Below are 20407 nucleotides of genomic sequence, written 5' to 3'. Positions count from 1 at the left end.
GAGCAGAGCAGGAGAATATTCAGCTTAAAAGTCTGGTTTATTAGAGCAAACTAGTAAGAGGAAACAGGATTATTACAAAAGCAGAATGCAGCCAAGGTAAGGAAACAGAGACACAATTAGCTCCCGATAGGTGGAGCTGTAAGAGACATACGCCTAGGCTGTGTCCAACACTACTTTCTCCAGCTGCTCTAGTTCCTTCTCTATTGAACTGATGGATTTAATTTTACTAATATATTAATGTCAGGAAAAAAAAAAAAGTATTATCACTAGTACCTGATATTTTCTTGGCGTGTAAATGTTATCATGAATTGCTTCTTGTTGCCATGGTAGTCCAAAAAAAGGACCCATTGGGGAGGAAGCAGGGGTCATGAGCTGCAGTCCCGCCATGCTGAGGGATTGCAAAGCAGGGCTTTTCATTCATTCATCCAGTGTTTCTTTCATTGCATTTTTGTTCCAGCACAGCCTACTATGAGAAGAAAGAGAAACAATATTAGATAGTCACAATATAAAGCAAAACCAAAACAAAATCTAAAAAATAATATAAAACTTTATTCTTATTTCACTTCCAGTAAGCAGTAAGTCTCGTTATTTTCAGCAGAACATTTCAATTTCAAACTTGGAGACTTTCTTCATTTAAAGATGTGTATTTATCAAATAAATTCAAAAGGAGCTGCACTTCATGGGTCAAAGTTCGTTCTAGCCACTTGGATTTGTACCTTTCTGAATGAAGTTCTATTTGTGTTCTGACACCCGCCCCCCTTTTAAAATTTATTGATTAACAAAGAAATAAAGCTGTTCTAGCTTTGCGTCATGAAAGAAAATAAATAGATTTTCGATACCATAGGTACTAAGTAAGTCTACCGCATTTTCCATTTTTCTTTCTGTGCAAGAAGTCCTATGACCAGTCAAAACTTTACATACACATACATGCACGCAACATGGACTTTAATCAAAGGAAAATGAACAGAAGCTTCAAAAGAGCCTGTTTTCAAACAGTTAACCTAACCAGAATCTGTTGAAGAGCTGATGGCAATTTAACAAATGATTGCTGATGATGCTGATAAGAACTAATGGATAATTGCTCCCTTATCAGGTTAACCATAAGTTTCCAGAAAGATACTCTAATTAATAGACAATCCATTCACAACTACACACCAGAAAATACTACCCCTACTAAAGGGAAACCCTTCATTACTGAAGGCTTTTAGGAATGTTTGTTTTAGGAATGTTTGATAACTGTCAGGAAAATCAAGGTATAAATCAATTCTATCTTTCCCAGGGAGACTGAATAGACAAGGCATGAAGGTGTACCATAGAGCTATTTACTATAATACATACATACTGCATCAACTCTGATGAACTTTTTGAACTCCTCCCCCCACCTTCAAAGCAGATACATATCCTATTCTGAATTCATTTTATGCCCCCCCCCCCCTTTTTTTTGGGGGGGGGGGGGGGGGGGACGGGGACGGGGACGGGGACGGGGACGACACAGGACTGATGCTAAAACTACCCCAGCTTCAAATTTAATACTTAAAAACATATGAGAAAAAGCTAATTAACACCCTATTGTATAGAAATGTCCTTGCTATTCTGTACAACAGGAAAAATAATTTTTGCAACTGTTGTACTAGGAAAGAATATTTGCAATTCTGAGACAAGTGTGTAACAGAAAACACTGACCTCTGAAGGTTATGAGAAATAATTACTTTGAAAGACTATAAATAAAGCAGTCCAAGTAAGAAGAAAAGTATTCATTTCTCTTTGTATTAAGACAAAGTTTTCTTTTATTTACAACAGAGTGTAAGCTCTTCATTGTATATGCATATTTCCAAGTTAAATATTACAATTTAGACCATGTCTAGACACTGACTTGTACATGTATTCTAATGTAACTAACATTAAGTAACTATGAGAAGCTCTGATGAGATCAGACTGATTCAGTCTAGGTTCCATCTCCCGTATATCTTGTAAGACAAAAAGAAGGCATTACATTGAATTATATGATTACTCCTCTTGGACATTTATGCAGAAGTAATGCCACTTTACAAAAAATAGTCAGAGACAAAGCTTTGTTTCAATTTATTTTTATTTTTTTTTCCCCAAAGGGGCAGGAGAAGCCTGAAGGACAGTGTGGTTAAGTTGAAGTAACACTGCTGTACTCCATTATAAAGAACTATTTCTGTTTTAAAGGCAGTCAGAAAGAAATGCTTAGTGAAAGACAGAGTGAACTTAACTTTAGTCTTTGGCTCAGGAATCAATGCACTTCCCTCTCTATCAAAAAAGTATTTATTTCTTTAGAGCATTCTCTAACTGATTTTTCCAGTTGCTTTTGAATGAATCTCCAAACTCAATCAAATCTTGTGATTACTTCTCATTTACTTTTTCAGTCCTGTAACCTAAGTTATGTTTTCAGCCTGGGTCTTTCAGATTCTCTAAATGGAAAAGAACAGATCAATACAACATTGCTTTATTTGGGTGCAAATAAAAAACCAACATAGGTTACACACATCATAAATTCAGAAATACATTATTATTCATTTCAGTTGTAATACAAGAAGAGTCCTGGAGATTTTAAAGTTGTTTTTATAGATTTCGGGCTGTATACGAGAACGTGCAGGTTCAGTTCTAATTACTGGAGTAGTCACCTCATACAGTCTGCAAATCCATTAAGACCAAAAGAGTGTTTGGTTCACTCCCTTTGGAGCCAGTGGCTTCATGGATGGCCGCTCCTTCACTGAAGTTTCCACAGCTCTGTGCCATATAAGTCAAGTAGCAGGAGATGTGTGTATGTGCTACAGTTGCATGTAGTTAAAGATGATCATCCTTGACATTCTGATGTCCTAAGCATTTACACATCAAATGTACTGATGTTAATCAATATGGAATTAATCAGATCATATCAGTCAGGTGGCAAGGACTCTTGTGCAATACACAATCTTCCCCAGCTACTGGTAGAAAGCACCTGGAAACTCCGGGCACTGCTAACATAGAAGCAGTTTCTGTATGAAGTAACAGCTAATGCGCATGAGTTGGGGGGGACTAGTGGAAAGTTCTCCCCCTCTCAAGGTAATAAATGAGCTTATCCTTTAATGTATCTGGCTTATCTTTTTTATATTCAAATGAATAACATGTTATTTGGTAACAGAAAAAAAATCCTTTGAAGAATGCAGAGGTCTTTCTGATGACAACATTTCATTGAAATGGCCTCAGGCACTTTTCTCTACTTCCACAAAGTAACTCATGTAGAAACATAATTTCTATTTGCTTTTCAGTTTTAAAACAAGACCTGGTAACAGTCATAATTGTTCAAGGCTGGAATGGACCAGGATTTTATTTTTTTTTTTTTTTAATTTTTGCTAAGGTGACTTGCCCATCATTTTCATACCTAAGCTCAGCCACTTTGGTCTTATACAGCATTTAGGATCAGCTATGTCTCCTTTTTGTTTGCTATTCCACCTATTTTGTATTTCTTTTCCAAACCATAAATACAACCTCGGGAACAAACAAATTAAACATTAAAAGATTAAAAATTAAATATGTTTGAGAAGTCTTTTAGTAAAACAAACTTAGGATCTTTAGGATCTAATATTCACAAAGAAGCTTATCTCCTTTTCAACATACTACTCCATGACAATGATAGCAGGATAGCTATCCCACTGCAAGGAGCAGAGATTCATACTTAAATGCAGCTCCAGATTGATCCTGCAAACCATTGCCTTGCTCCTGGGAAATATTGTACACTGTAAACTAGTTTTGTTTCCTACATAGCTTCATGAAAGACCTGCCCTAAAATACAATCATCTCATAGAGATCAAAAAGCATTCTCATTAAAAATCATGCAATTTTTTAAAGTGCAAAGGAAGAAGTATGTATGCATTAGTAACTTAAAACAGTGTTTTCTTCTGCAGTTAATCATACTATTACTACCCTATAATCTGACCCCTCAAAAAGCAGGATTTAGCTATCATGAACTTTGTTATTAATTAGCAAAATAATAGAGTGAAGCTCTCATGAGGTAGAGCACACTCGAAACAGCTTTGATTCCCACCCACTGTATGGTTACTCAGGTAAGAAGAAAGAAGTCCACCTCCATAAACCACCAATGCTACTTCCTGGTGTGTTGAACAGTTTCCTAGTTCTGGCCTTCATTTTTATTATTTGTATTGGAAGTATATAAGATCTGACAAGACCAATGTCAATGTTATTATGGGAATAGGCCATAATAATGAAGTAATTATATCATTATAAGTCTCTATTTCAATAGCAAGGAAAAATATCAAGTTCTTCAATAAAAGAAAAGCAGTGCAAGACCATCTAGAAATAAGAAGGGGAAAAACACATCTACTTGAAGAACAGGTTTTAAATTGGAAACAGTTGAGATATAAGTACATATGTTCAGAATTTGTGGACAGAAGTTAACCGAGCCCTGAAACTAGCTAAAAGGGAAGCAGGAAAATAAAATAGTCCTGCTCTGCCAGTATAAGTAACAAAGATATCCACAAAGATGTTCTATCTTTACCAACTGTGTTATTTGGATATTGATACAGCAAGAAACTAAGAACTTGCTGAAGTCAAATTTAAAGGGAAAAATACAGGAAACAGAAGTTCTGCTTCATGAGGCTCTAGACTAGGCTATAAAAACTGGACAAAAGCAGCATAGTGTCCAGCCTTATCTGTTCTTAGAAAATAAATACTGAAAGGTCCAATTTTTTGACCACAAGTCTTGGTAGTTTAACAGCAAAACCCACAACTTGATATCCTCACTTTCATGTGTGTTTACGTGAACACACAATGAGCTGTAAACTTCAAATAAGATTAGCCCAGTGTTCTACCTTTTAAAGAAATGTATTTCAAAAAGGCACAAGGTTGGGAATGAACATTTAATAGCAGCTTCTTCCAGGCTAGGATGATCCTGGAACACAGGTATAGGTTTTTCAGTCACAGGACCATACCCAAGTTGAAGCAGTCCTTTGGTGCACAAGAAAACTTCCAGTTTTACTGCACTAAGGAATACAAGCCAAACCAAGAAGGGCGCTTACCTGAAATAGGACATACTGGATCTAGCCCTGCTCCAAGGACTGTTTAGAACATTTATAGAATAACACCGAAGTAAACAGGGAAGAGACCGGAGCCACTGGGATTCATCTTTCAGGGTTTTAACCACAAGTTGCATGCCTATTACATGTTAGATTTATAACAACTTAATACAAAACTACACCTCCCTCATATTCACAAAAAATTATTACTGCCAAATACAGCATATTTCCTCTGCCTTCAAGACCTCTAGCCTTGATGTCTGAATTTCTACCTGACACAGTCTTAACAATAAAATAAATATTTCTGATGCCGTAGGTTTTCATCTTTGCCTACAAGTTTTTGATTTATTATCTAAAAACACTGTCAGCATTGGAAGAAAAAACAGATTAACCTCTGATAGGAAGAGATGAAATAACACTTACTTGAGAGTAAATAAACCATAACCCATACAACAAATAGGAACAGAAACTTGCTGCTTGTATATTCTCTCCCATGAACACTTAGAGTGCGATGTTAAGACTCTTTTTTCAACACATTACACATCTGAGTGCTACATGAAACATGAATTTGTTAAAAGATCTACAGAAAATTCTTTCCTGGTAATGGATGAATAAAAAGAAATGTGTAAAATATTAAGAATACAAAATACAGAGTCAAAGATCAATGTAAATGTTAATTTTAAAATATGGAAAATATTCAGTTAACACTAAAAAGTTTGTTATAGTGACTTCTTTTTTATACTGTAAGCTCTCTCCAGTAAGAATTATTTTGCTCAAGTGGAGGTGAACATACGAGATTCTTCTGTTATTTCGTTTCTAAATCAGGATCAGAAACTTTCCTAAGTTTCTGAAGGTTTCTGAAGGACATCGTTTGGCCCAGATGTTTAAGTACGGAAACACTGTCAAACAGTATAATTAAAGAGCATGAATCAGAAATCCCTGTTATTGCTTGTTATCTTTAACATATTTCAACACATACAGGGAAGCTGCACAAAACATTCCTTATCAATTATCCTTCAGAGACCTTCACCAGATGCACTAACAGTTTTTGTGGTCCTACAATATTTTTAAAAATAAAAATTTGGATCTATTCACTTTCAAGACATACAAACAGAATGCATAAATGCTTACAAAGCTTAAGTATACCTCCAAAAGCCAACTTCCCTGGTTTCCCTAGTACAATCAGTATTCACTGTGAACATTCATCTTGAACTAGATTTTATTTGTTATATTTTTATGATATAAAATCAGCCTTACACTACAACCAGAACATTGGTCATTAACAGCAAGGCAAGGGAGCCAAAGGCTGCTTTTTGTTGTTCAGAAAACTTTAATTGGAGAACCTAGGAAAATGAAAATTACACTGAGGCTCCACATTTGAATGAGCTGCTTCTGAAGCACTTCTACATGCAACACGATATAGTTAGCAGCTGGAATGCCTGCCAGACTCCTACTGAACTTCTGACAAAAGAAGAGAAATGGAGTATAACATGACACTTAGCAGATTCAGATAAATGCACAACCCCTGAAGTCCTTCAAGTGTTCAGTCACTGGTACGTGCAAACCTGGATTTGAGGCAAATGTGTAATAAACGCTTTCTGTTGCAATTAGCCCAGCTCTATCAACAAAGCCAACAGGACACAGTTCACACCAACAAACTTATGCTGCTGTACACTGTAACAGACCCTAAAGCAATAGGATTATACCTTGATATATCAGCATAGCATACATGGGCTGCAAGGTATTTGCCAGTACAGAAATAAAATGAGAAAATGAAAATGTATCTGTTTTCTAGCATATTGCTACTGACACAAGTATACAAGGCATTCAGAATAACAGTTTAAAAAGGAGACAGTTCTCCTGTAACACATACAGACATGCAGCCAGATACTAGGACAAACTATTTCATCTTTTAAAAAGATGCATACAAATCCCAGTGCAACCGGCCTATCTATGCAGTTCATTAATCAGGGGTGCAGAACTGCTGAGATGCAGATTTCTCGTTTCACCCCCTTAACACAGAGGGCAAGAGATAAAACTTGAAGCACACAGCATTTAAATACAAGGCAAAGGGAGGTGAGGACAGGTGAAATTAGGTACATGTATGCCCTCTCTATGACATCAAACCACATATCTTTTTTTTCATATACACAACTTTAATAAGATAGTCTCTCCCCTGTTTTTGCTCAACTATAACCCAATCTGAAGCATACTGTTGAGAGTAAGACCAGAACTAGTTACCTGCCATCTACTTTCCTCAGTAAGTTTTTATCTCCTAAAACATATAAACTTAATTCTAATTCCAACACTTTGCCTCTTCCCCCTGCCTCTTCCCCCTATTTCCTCTCTATTTCATCTACACAACCATATTTCAGTGTAAAACCCACAACTGAATGTTAAACAATAACCACTTTAAAAATACATTTCCAATCATATCTGGTTTTACAGAAAATATCAAGGCACGTGTTGCGTAGCAAACACCTTTCTTTATGCCATTGCTTTACCTAACCATCCACAGATAACATAATGTAGGTATTTTCATCATTCTTTCCAAAGAAAGTCAATGTAAGTTTCTATATCCACACGCACAGCAGTCACTTAATGGTCCTGAAGGAGCTTTAAATATAAACCAGGAGAATATACCTAAGCGGTGCACAAAAATCTGTTTCTCCCATACCACAAACTTACCGTTTTAATTTCTGCAGCCTCTGTGCTTATGCTTTCCAAACTGCATTTTGACATCATGATATCAGCTTGTAGGTTAATCACATAATTTGCAAACTTCGGCTCTTAAAAAGAAGAACAAAAAATCCCTCTGAAGTATAAAAATGATTTGAAAAGGGAACTACAATACCAGGGTTAATTGTGGAAATTCATTTGCTTATAAATATTATAAATGTGTCAGTGCTACACTAAAATAGTTCATTTCTCTTGGCCAGTTAAAGTCCATCTTGTGCATGATTTTATTTTAGTAGTAGAAACACAAAATTAAAGTGATTTAAATGCTAATTTCTGATAGTTTAAATACGCAAGGAAAGCATAATTCCCTAATCCTACTTAACAGGTTACTATGATTAATATTAATAATTGTTTCATATGAAAAATATAGAAGTATGTTTTAAACTATTTTTTCAAATGTAATGTGTTTTCCATACACAAATACTTTCATTTCACTTAAGTTAAACATAAAAAACGGAATTCAGATTTTTTTAGTTTCAATTTGAAGCCACAATACAGTAAATTAATAAAAAAGCAGCAACAATTTCTAAGAATTAGAACATGTATATTTAAATAAAAGTAGTATTTTGCAATTAATAAATTTCAAATTGTATAAGAACACATTTAGCTATACACATAAAATCAGCAGTAATTCATGACAACTTCATAGATACATTAGCAACTTTATAAAACTTAAAACACAAAACATAGTATATCTAAACAGATTTACAATATTCTCAAAGCTCTAAAGCACAAAATTTATATGAGATATTCACCTAAAGTATTAGTTTTCCCAGACCTAGAGAGACGCTGAAGTCAAATTTTTTTAATCAATACTGAAAACTTAAATGCAAAATGAATCTTGATGAAAATTTCTACTCCAATCAGTTCCATATAGTTAACGAGAAGGACACTCCCAAGATTACTTCAGTATGTTCATTTTTACCTCAAATGCTGATGCTGAGCTTTTCCAGAGTTTCCAAGCCTGTAATTTTGTTTCACCCTAGGTAACCTAAAAGGCAATATAAAAAGAGAGCATTTTAACATGAACTGCCATAAAAATCAATTGTGCCATGTGGTAGTCTGCTTTCTTGCATTTTAATATTTAGCTCTGTAGCAACAGCACATGGTCCTTCAAAATCTAATTATCATATGTCCTTTTTTGGCTAGGGATACAGACAGTCAGCATCTGAAAGCCATAAGTGCTCAGGAGATATTTGCATATATTCTGTTTTATCTGCTAAAGTAATTGCTAGCTGAGTACTAGATTTACAATTTTCTTCCCCTGTGCTCCCTCCACAGGAGTTTCACCTAATACTGTGATGAGGTCTTAAAGCAATTTATCAGCTGACAGTTTTGAAAAAGCTTAAAGAATATGCACTCCTTTTGAGAAAGCCAAATAAACAATTTTTGCTTTATTTTAGAACAAGAATGTGTAGGGAGTGCAAAGAAGAAAATCTGGTGAGTACTGTGTTAATGTATAAAATAGACCAATACAAATCTCAGTGCCAGGGATACTTTTCAAGTTCACGTTTGCATCACACACACATCTTTTTCTGCACAAAATACAGAAAATTATTGGTAGGAAGTCGTGAGTAGAACTTAAATTGATTGTAATATGTTCCTGTTATGTCTAGATTATTCATCTATTCACCGCCGCCAAAACATGAACCAGAATACGTATTGCACTGAACCAGAAAATAGCCTAACAACAGAAAACTGTCACTTCTGCAAGAAAAATACAGAAATAAACCACAGTTTATATTGTTTCTTCCTGCTTCTCTTGCAACTACAGCATTTAGTTACCCTTCCACATAACAAACACGAAGTCTCAATTATTTGTCAGCAGAGCTAATGCCATGTATTGCTTCACACAAACACACTTTATTCTGTAATCACAGATGGCAAGCAAAAAGCAAACAAATTGGTAGGTAAGATTTGGGAGAACCAAAGAAGTGTGTAATTCTCCACCAAGCCCAACAATTTCCTTTGGCACATCAGAGCTGTAAACCAGAAGACTGCAGCCTTAATCGATTGGCAGGCAGGAATTACAGTAGGCCCTTTTAATGCTGAAGCTAACATACAAGCAGACAGGCCACATTCCTGAGATGCAGTCAAGTTCTCCTACAAAACAGCAAACTTCTATGCCATTAGCATCTAAATGGTGGTGGTGCACCCGCCCAGACAAAAGCCTGGTGCAGCAGCCAGCCGGGCCTGCAGGCCCAAGGCCTGTGCAGCTTGCCAGTGATCCCAGCCCAACAAGGGACGCAGACAGGGCTTACCCCAGTAAATAACAAAACAGCCAGCTTTGATTGCCTACAAAAAAATCAGAGCCCAATCCGATGTAACTTCTTCAACCACAGAATACATGTATGCAATATAATTTATATAATTTTACTCTACACTGGCTGTAAGTCTTGTTAAAAAAGCAGAGGAGAAAAAGGCAAAGTGACTTTTTAAATAACACTGATACCACTAAAAACAGAAGACATTCTAGAAAACTCGAACAGTAACAATTTTTGAGAGCTCAATATTCACATATTTTATCTAAAGGTAGAAGGTAAGCATTCCATAACACCTGGTTATTTTGTCTAATTAGGCACACTGCAAACACACCAAATAATCAAAGTATAAAGCAGCAACATGGAAAAAAATCAGGTCCTATAAAGATGTCAAGAAAAGCATCCAAGTGACACAAGTTACTCCTGCAGATCTCCGATGCCCTGGCAATCTGCAAGCGACCACAAGTCTCTGCCAAACTCAGCCAAGACCTTCAAGTATGTAGGCTATTTGCTACTCCAGAAAAGACAAGTAAACAAATGTATCATGGAGTACATAGAGGAATATATCAACAGGTTTGGTTTTTGTTTTTTTTTCATACTGTGGTTTTATAATTCAGTATTTGTAAATTATCTTGATGTGATACCTAACTGTTGCTATTTAAAAAAAAAAAAATTAGAGGGTGGAAGAATGAAATATTATAAACAAAAAAACAGGTGACATACAACAAACAGGCAATGGACTGAATTTGAAACACAGATTATCAGTATTCTCCCTCCATCACCATCTACAGTTTGAAGTTAAACTATTACTTCTATCCAAATTACGATGTTAATGCTTAATTAAACTATTATTCATGAACTGTTAACAGCTTGAAAATTATTTTCTTGCAGGATCTATGCAATCAGACTGAAGCTCACAAGAGAGCTATGGGGTGAACCACCTTCATGCAAACACAAACGCATTGTAGCATGATTCAAAGCCCTGCAGCATAGGAGGGTAAAAACCACTACTAGGGTTAAGAGAAAGTCCTCTGGGCTGGCATCCTGTGTGTGTACATGTTATGACGTGGAGTCAGTACCAAGAGGGAGTCAGCCTTCTCTGCAATGCATTATCCCAGCAACCTTATATTTCAAATATATTTCTTTTCTTTTTCTTACTGCAAACACAGCTAGTCAGGAAGCCCAGTACAAACTGCATACTATCTCAGATTGACTCCAAAACAAAATACTTTTAGCATCTGTGCAACTAAGCCTTCTCCATGGAAGTCTGGGGAAAAAAAGAATACTCAGAACACCTCTTTAAATGAGAAGCCAACTGTAAGAACACTGAAACATTTAATAGATTTCACAATTAAAGTCAAATTACTCCATGTAATACTTGCCTTTTTTTTTCACGCTACTATTTGAAAACTTACCCATTTAAAAATCACAGTTAACTACATAAAGTAGGATCTGTGAACTTAAGTATATTATTACATCAATATCACAAGAAAATATAGTCAAACATATCGATGAATTTATCTATCATGTGGTCCTTTACTTGGGTAGCAAATTATTTACTGGTAATTATTTAATTTAGCTAAAGGTTACATTTAAGCCTCTCAGGCAAGTGTGTGTTTTGACAGGAAGGCAATTAAGCAGACCTTAGGGCAGGGATTTCTCTTTTCCCCAGCCCAGGGGCAAGCTGTGAGGCAAGTACAGTTCCAAAGCACCAATTATTCTTGCTTATGGTAAGTAAAAGCAGCAGCTGCCCCCTGAATATAACCCCACGTGGGGATTTCAAGCCCGTTATTTGCGTAAACAAAAACATAAATCCTTCCTCCCCATGTGGCAAAAAGTCAAGCTCCCCAAAACACAGGTGTTTGACAGTTTTCTGTTCTTTCTCTGCCAGAACATCCAAAGTTACTAACAGAGTTCTACAATACAAGAGGTCTCTGAAATTACTAGCGTCACAATGCAAAAAAATCTATGGATATCTGGGTTTTTAAGCCATCTTCTACAATTTTCACCAACAGTCTAAATGAAAGTTCAGATCTCATAGCACTGATTATAATATTAATTCATCTATCACCTGAAATTCAATATGGAAATAGTAGGCTTAATAATATGCAAATTAATTTGGGGAAATTAATAGTGCAAATTAACTCATCCTAACGAAACACACAAAATATTGAAGTATTACATACTGATTAGTACATTATTTAATTACATTTTGGGCTTTGTGTTTTTTCATCTGTTTTCCTGAAAAAGAAAAGCTTCTCACTGATCACACTACACGTCTGCATACACTCTTTCCTGGCCAACTACCTGTGGGCACAGTGCTGGAATTTTCTTTTATATGAAGCTGGGATAAAATCAACATTAAGTTCATAAAAACATAGTATAAAGACAGCCAACTAACACTCCCCAAATTAAGAGACCTTTGATGTCTTTTTGCAGTAACATCTTAATGTTTTCTTGCCTCGAAAACAAAAAACACCCCACCATACCTTCTCAGATGCCAGGGAATCCAATCTCCAGACAGGTATCTTCAGATAGGAGGAAGAAAAGGGGGGACAGGGAGGGTAGGGGAAAGACTTCATTCATTTTAATTTATTTTACTGAAGAAAAAAACAGCATAATCTGTAAGACACTTCTATATGCCTGCCAATTTTTATGTATTTGTTTTAAACAGACTATATAATAATGTCTAAAGGTGTAGGTGAAAACACTCTCTGGAATCTTAAGTGTTTCAAGTGCTCTCACATAAAATATGAGGAACAGAATTCCCCACTGCCGAACAAGAATACACGTGCAAAGCTGAATAATATTTTTTATCTGAATTACTTTATCTGAACAAATTACCAAATGGAAAAGATCATTAGAAAAGGAAGTAATTTACACATCTGGCTAACCAACTTCCTGTGCAAAGCACAAGAAAAATAATTTTTTTTATAAAGCCATTTCTTGCATTAAGAGCTAAGAATCAACGAGGCTAACAATTACCTGGATGATAATCTCAAGTCACCAAGTTTAGTGCAAAATCACCATCAAAAAACTTTGCAAACCATGAAGCACTTCACATGGATTCCAGATATTTTGAATTTTCTAAGAACTGAAATAACCTTTCATTTAACAGTAGTTATTACTGCTTTCTATTTGAGTCACACTGAAAACATTGCAACTCTTGTGAAGGCAATGGCTTTTATATCCTACAGAAGGACTGGGTCTCAGCCCTTAAGCAGCTACATACCTGGAATACAACAAACATTGCACTAAAAGCTACAGCATTTTATAGATAATGCTATTCCCTCTGTATAAATATATGCATAAAAATCAGAACTTAATAACTTTTACATTATTTACAGTTAAAAAAATTAAGAGTAAGACTTCAACAAGTTATAATGAATTAGTGAGTTTTAGTTATTTTAATGCATTGATCACTTTTCAACATTGTCCAAAAAGGCACATATATTTGCTTACTGCCTGGCATTCAAAGAAGCCTTTAAAATTACATTTTAACATTATGAAGCTAGAAGTTTCATACAGTATTTTTGCATCACAGGTTGTTCGTAGTACTGTTGGTAAAAATAACCAGCAACAAGAAACCAATTTAGATAATTTATAAAAAATTACTTGATGAAAAGATGGCAATAGGACAGCTCAAGTCCTTAGCAAAGGTAAAGTGGCAAAAAATAGCAGCGCAGGACAAGACATGTTTGTTTTGTTTTAGTCCTGAATCTGAGGTAAGAAAAACTGGAATGGTTTGTAAATATTATCTTGTGCTCTATAACTTCAGGTTTTCAATAAAGAAGAAAAAAGATGCCTTTATTCATCACTTGTCTCAAATAGAATTCTTAGGAGAGTAAATATTGTCTTACCACTGACTTTGAAAAATAAAAATATTTAAGATGCACAAAACACAACTAGGAACACTTTCTTGTGCACTATGCATGGGATCATAGATGCCTAACAGTAACAAGCTTAAAATTTAAAGCCCCCCTCCTCCTCTAAATGCCTTTCACTCTCTCATTAACTATGAAAGACAGAAGAAGGTCAAACAGATATAAAACCAAACACATCAGTGAAGTTTGGAAGTGCCCTGTTCATCGTGAGTGTTCCCTAACTGCAGTGCTGATGCTGCAAAGCAGCAGTAGCACTCTGAGCCCACGCACACAAATCAGAGAACAGACCTGGTCTGGGGTCAGCCATCTGTGAATCTTCCACAGGAAGAGAATGAATACAAAGTGACAAAGAATTATGCAGATAAAATAGGTATCTGTGAGAGATTTCTTTGTTCATGTGCATGTTAGCAAGTATTTCTGCCTAATGCAAAGTCTATATTATAGGGAAGAATCTTTCTAATCCAATGCAGCATTAGTCCAATTTTTCATGTTAGCTTTGTACATCACAAATATAGTAATGTGTACTTACACTATGCAGTTTACCAAAAAAAGTAACTAAGCTGTTCCTCCTGCTGAATAATAAAAGAGCTTCAAAAACTGAAATAAGCTGTTTTGCTACTACCTACACAAGTCATTAAAAAAAAATAGGGAAGATAAGCATATATTTACCTTTTACTTCTCAAAACTGGAGTGGAAGCAATCCCTACCGATAAACAAAAGCATTACCCAACTATAAACATAACAGAGAGGTTCCAGATATCAAAGCTATTACTGAATAATGCATCAACTCATTTAGTGATTGAGGCATGTTAGAAAGCAAAATTAAAGGACTTTTGCTAAACAATTCCACTTTTTCTATATTCTTACATAAAGCCATTCAGGGCTGAGAAATAGTGTTTTAAAGCAGTTAAATCCCAGTAAATGGTGCAATTGAGTTTCCGATGTTAGTTTGGGTTCTGGAAGCAATATAACACTGTAATACTCCACCTGGCAATTAACCCTTCTGCCCAGGGGAGCTCAGAATTAATATATTCATCGAGTTCTTTCAGTTCCAGATCTAGCCTGAATAACAGATACAATATTGCACTGGAAAGACAGACATACCTACAGGATCTTGGTCCACATTCATCAGTTAAATGGAATTTCTCTCCTCTGTAGCACTAAAGCATAGTCCTACAATTCAGTCAGCTGAGAATTGTATTTTCAGGGCAGAACATAAAGATACAAATTCAGAAGAGTTTTTATAAATATAGATAGCTAGATATAAAATTGTAGATTTTGCTCTATTCTCAGTTCTACCTTGCACTGAAGTTGTCAAACCACCTACAATTATGCCTAGTATCATCTGATTGTTAGGGGATAAAGCAAGCATTTTACAGGTTGCTTGATTTCAGCACAATTAAGCAGCTAACAGCAGGTAGTCATCAATAAAAAACTTCAGATTTTTTGTGATTTTGTCAGTTCAGAGGTCTTAGAAAAAGAAAGATCCAAATTCTGTGATGTCCACCCGGCAGCTGCATGAGCAGAGCCTGGACTATCTCCCCTTTCCACTGGTGTCCTAAGCTTCTACTCTGTATATATTAGGACCTACCAAAAAAAAAAAAAAAAAAATGCAGCTTAGCAGGTATATTCACTACAGAAATAAATCTTGGAAGCATGGGAGGAAAGACAAGAGAAAAGGTAAGGAGTGGAACGTATCTCCACCATGTTGACTCTGGAGAAAGAAAAAGAGATTCACACATGAATCTCTAATTTGCACTTATCACCATATCATTCTTCCAACTTGGGTTGAAAAAAATCAGTGTTTGACATTTATGACTCATTTTAGGGCAGCACATTGTGGAAACATTCCTCGACACCTTTTGTTATCTGACCCTTGGGCAGCTCTACAAATGCTTCAACACTTTCACTTAACAATGAGTACTGGATGAGGAATATTTTCTTGCCCTTGCTTATCCTCCCCGTGCCCTGCAGATGACCAATTCCATAGGTCAGACTGAGCACACAACTCTCCAGAGGACAATCCAATCCAGACTAAAGAGATCCATGAAGCAGCATGCAAGGGGGTGGAAGGTACAGCAGCTGGAACAAACACAACCTTTTAGGCAGTATCTGAAGAAATGCTGCCAGCATTTAAGTGACAAAGAACAATGAAAGCTCAATCTAGGTATGAAGGAATTAAAGGAAAGAAACAAGTTTCCAGAATAAAAGTAGAAAAACATGAATGCAAACAAAACTTTCAGGAAGATATATTCCTTCTCAAATTAAAAAAATACTGAAAGTCAAAAGACACCAAATAAAAGACATTTAAAAGCAAGGGAATAATACACATTAAGGCAGAATAATTATTCCACCACAACATCCCAATACAGCAGGTCTGATTAAATCCACAGCATTAACACCCCTTAATTCAATATCGACTTTTACTAGGAAACTTTAAATAATCAGTTAAAAAATCATTTAGATTTTGAAGTTTCCTTTGAAAGGATTACTCCTTTATTTGATATTAATTACCTGGGTCTACAACTGATGAATATGAACCTCCAATAAGTTAGGAGGGTACTGTTAGCACTATTATTAACATTTACTTCATTTACCTTGTTAATTGGTCTATTCCATTATGCAGAACAGCTTGTTTGTCTGCCTATTACACATATTGTGGTGTATTTAGAAAGAACTTAGAACTCACTTATATACAAATTATTTTAAAGCATTATTAAACACAACTTTATGTAAATATTTACATATAACTGGCTTTTAATTTCACTGAATAATAATTTGATTTTATCACCTATAGCTAATGAGCTGACTGATTTGAGTGGGCATGAAGAGATGCACCAACATGCTGCAAGAAGAAAACTGAGTGGTATGACTTTCAGAATGATTTACGCAGATGTAATGCCTAACTTTCAGTGGAGATTTCAAATGTTTTCCACTTCTTCCTCTGAATTGCTTTCTTAACTCTAAAGGAGACAAAGCTGAGGAAATGTGACTTCTCTTTAGCAAACAGATTAATTACAATACCTTTCTTGCATAAGAAAAATCAAAAGTACTGTTATTTAGAACAAATGCAGAGATTAGTTTTACTACTTTAAATACTTAGACCAACATCTGCTGAACGTGGAATACAATACTGACGCTCAAGCTCTTTTTTTTCTAACTACATATAATGTATACAAAAGATGGCCATTTTCAAAATTTACAATTTGAGCTATTTCAGCACCTTCCAAACATACACTAAAACTGAGGAAAAAAACAACCTGTAGATTTCAGCCTTTACTATCTGTATTAAGGAGTTTTGAAATGAAATTGTTACAGTTACTAGAACTGTGACACTGCTGTGCAGATAAGACCTTAGAGAAAGTGATTCTAATCAATCAAGGCAATGAAGTTAATTTGGAAAGTATAAGTGAATTAAACCCTTACAGGCAAGCTGTCACTGAGGAGAGCAACCCTACTACTTTTCTTCAATTAGGATTAAACACAGAACATATGCAGGTTTAACACATCTTACTTTCACCAGTGGTATTTCATTTTAGCTCTCAAATACTCTCATGCAAGTCCGTGTCTGGTCGTACAGTCAAAGTTTTCTAGAATACATACAAAGGAAACGTGATATCCCTGGTATGGAAATATGAAGTGTCTCCTGTATTTTTGTCATCACTTCTCTTCCATTTTCACTCAGTAGTGAGACAAAACACTATCCTCTTGTCAGCTTAACACACATTGAACAGGGACTGTCATACATACAAGAAAATCCCTCTTGTATTCACTCTTCAACCCACATGCTGCCTCCAACTCTGTCTAATGCCAGCATAACCATTTCCAGGTAATTTGTGACCAGATCTAGAACATAACAGTAATAAAATCACACAGAAGAAAGCTGTTTCTTAGATGAAGCAGTTTCCCTAATACATCACACAGCTTCAGAAATGCTTGCACTCAAAGCCTCATAGCAAGTTCCATTGAGACACACACATTTCCTTCCTAGGCAGAAATGGCAAATCAAATGCATATCAAACTACGTACAGCCTGGCATACATGAGGAGCCTATGCACCTCAGATGCTTAACTGGAAAAAGGATTTACTGTTTTGAGTATTACCTCCATGGTCATGCAACACCTAGTTAGAATAAAAAGTATAAAATATTTATTTTCTTTAAAAGTTAAGTTTTCGACTTTTGTCTTTTTAGTTAACCTTCTAGACAGTATTGTTACACCAACTGCAAATACTCCTATATTAATTATTGTCTACAATTTCAAATGAAAATTATACATAGTGTAATGATATTCTGAGTAGCATGTCTGTTAATTGAAACTGATAAATACTCTTTACCCCATAAACCTAGTAGGATAGAAAAGTTTAGCACCTACTTTAAGTGTGGAAAACCAAAGAGTGAAAGTCACTCTTTGTTTTTCTGGACATTCTTGCTTAGAGTTTTGATGCATCTTATCTGTACTATCGCCAGTAAATTTCATGCGTTTTTTTAAAAACTGCAGTCAGTGTTCACTCCTAAACCAAGAGTAACTCAGAAAAACACAGCCTGGATAACTTGTATAGCCTAATCTCTACCTTCCATCTAGTTTTACAGATCATTACTCAAATTGAGGGAAAAAGAGAAAAATCAGAAAGTTTTCCTGGCTTACAGAAGTGACTTGCCTTTTCCAACTTCTTCAACCTGTTAATTATGTGAGAAGTTCAGAAGTATTTAAAGATTTATGTCGTAGATAGTGTGGGGTCCTAAAGCTTTGATTTCAGACTAAGGATTACAAATCTCTATCATGCTGACAGTAAACAGGCTAGATTTTTGTATCAATAAATAGATAGATAAAGTCAAGACAATGTTTTGCCCGTCCCTTGCTGAAACCTAACCACTCTGTTTCTAAAAGCTCCTAAGGCTAACAAGACAAAGATTAAAAAAAAAAAAAATCAAAGTTTCAGAAGAATGTGAAACAGCGTAAAGGAAAACACTCATCTTCAAGTTATTAGACTTTGACTTATATTTAATTTTACTACTATCCTGGAATACACAATCACTGTTTGATGAAAACAGGAAGAGATGTTCTAAAACTTAAGCCACTTTCTTTAATAGCTCCTGAATTACGGAATCATCACTCTATACTACCACTAGATAGAAGTGACAGGTTTTATACAAGCCATAAGTTTGGACTTGAGTTTTCCAAAGCTAATAAGCTACAGCACAGGTGTTCCATCTTGCTACCATTTTCTGGTGGTATTATCTTTGTTTAAAAGCTGCTGAAACCTCAGAATATTATTCAGTAAAGAAATGTCATTAAGTGGAGGTTTGAATCCATTAGACTTTCCACACCATAAGCTTTCACACCCCACGCTCCCCCTCCACCTTGGCTCATATCCTATATTCACCCCAGCTGATTTTCTACACAAAACCCACACAATAGCTATAATAATGCATCCAATTATAACAGTTAAGAAAAGTGAGAAAGTGGAATGTTGAAAAAAATATGAAACAACTTTTAATTAACATGTGAGAAATCAATATTCACACAGAATGGAAGTATTCACTGATTCAGTAGGGAAGACAATGAAGTGGAGGGTAGTATTTTCAGATGAGACCTCATGAGATCACCAATCTAATCCCATGGCAACCTAGTGCTAGATGGAAGAACTCCACTCTTCTCACTGCTCCTTCCCTTCTTTGAACAGCTGTGGCATTTCTCTAACTTGGAAAAAACAGTTCAGCTCCCTAACCATGTCATTTTTCTCCTTTACCTAGGCAAGCTTGTGCTTGCTGAACCAGCAGAAATCAAGTGTGTGGGGGTGTCAGATGAGTATTAGAGCTGGCATGAGGAGACAGTTGTCATCCGTTTTGACAGCCATCATATGGTCTATGTGACAGAAAACAAGCAAATTGGGTTCAAGAGGTTTTTGACTGTCACTCAAAAAAGAGAGACCAACTTCTTTATTGCCAACTGTTGCTGACCTGTGCTACACTAAATGACAAGAAACCTAAAATTCCAGCAACAAAACTTCTTGCTCTGCAGTTCAAAAACACTTAATTGAATGCAACAAAAGAAAACATCAAGTGGCAGCAAACAGCAGTAACAGAATGACCAGATATAAGACTTCTAACAACTGTTAATAGCTGGCAGTCAATGTATACATTAGTAGCATTATTGGCACATTACTCCAAATGCTTGCCAGAAATCACCACCTGCTTCATCATTATGCCAGTCACTACATGCCCTGAAATCATCCAGCAGTTTGTTGCATGCCCTCACCCACAGAGATAAAACACAGTTCGTGGACAATTTCACGGATTTTGTTACTGAAAACTCATCTTCTATTCTATGTAAGTAACACAGGCTTAAGAAGACCACTTTCCAGAAAGTTCAGTATTAATCAAGGCAGGTTTCACATCTCAATCTCTACACAGCAGAGCATTAACTAGGCAAAGATTACCATAGGGAAAATTACTCATCTCCTAGAAGTTGATTGTATGTCT

At 35.7% G+C, this 20407-nt stretch overlaps 1 protein-coding gene across 9 annotated transcripts in view; it reads right to left on the bottom strand.

Annotated features, from left to right (window-relative positions):
- The window catches only part of DICER1 (dicer 1, ribonuclease III), an 82353-nt gene that overhangs the window by 55629 nt on the left and 6317 nt on the right, over positions 1 to 20407 (bottom strand). For 6 of the 9 annotated variants that reach the window (XM_072038339.1, XM_072038338.1, XM_072038344.1 and 3 more), the window contains exons 2-4: positions 8704 to 8769; positions 7728 to 7828; positions 274 to 466 (exon numbers count right to left, since the gene is read on the bottom strand). In XM_072038339.1, coding sequence (XP_071894440.1) covers positions 274 to 417 — 144 coding nt within the window. In that variant the 5' untranslated portion in view covers positions 418 to 466; positions 7728 to 7828; positions 8704 to 8769. Of the gene's footprint in view, positions 1 to 273; positions 467 to 7727; positions 7829 to 8703; positions 8770 to 12528; positions 12553 to 20407 lie in introns of those variants that run through there. The other 3 variants (XM_072038341.1, XM_072038342.1, XM_072038343.1) reach the window with 3 other exon arrangements.

This window comes from Anas platyrhynchos, chromosome 5 (genome assembly GCF_047663525.1).
Source record: "Anas platyrhynchos isolate ZD024472 breed Pekin duck chromosome 5, IASCAAS_PekinDuck_T2T, whole genome shotgun sequence".
Lineage (NCBI taxonomy): Eukaryota > Metazoa > Chordata > Aves > Anseriformes > Anatidae > Anas > Anas platyrhynchos.
This window is presented reverse-complemented; position numbering and strand designations above follow the sequence as displayed.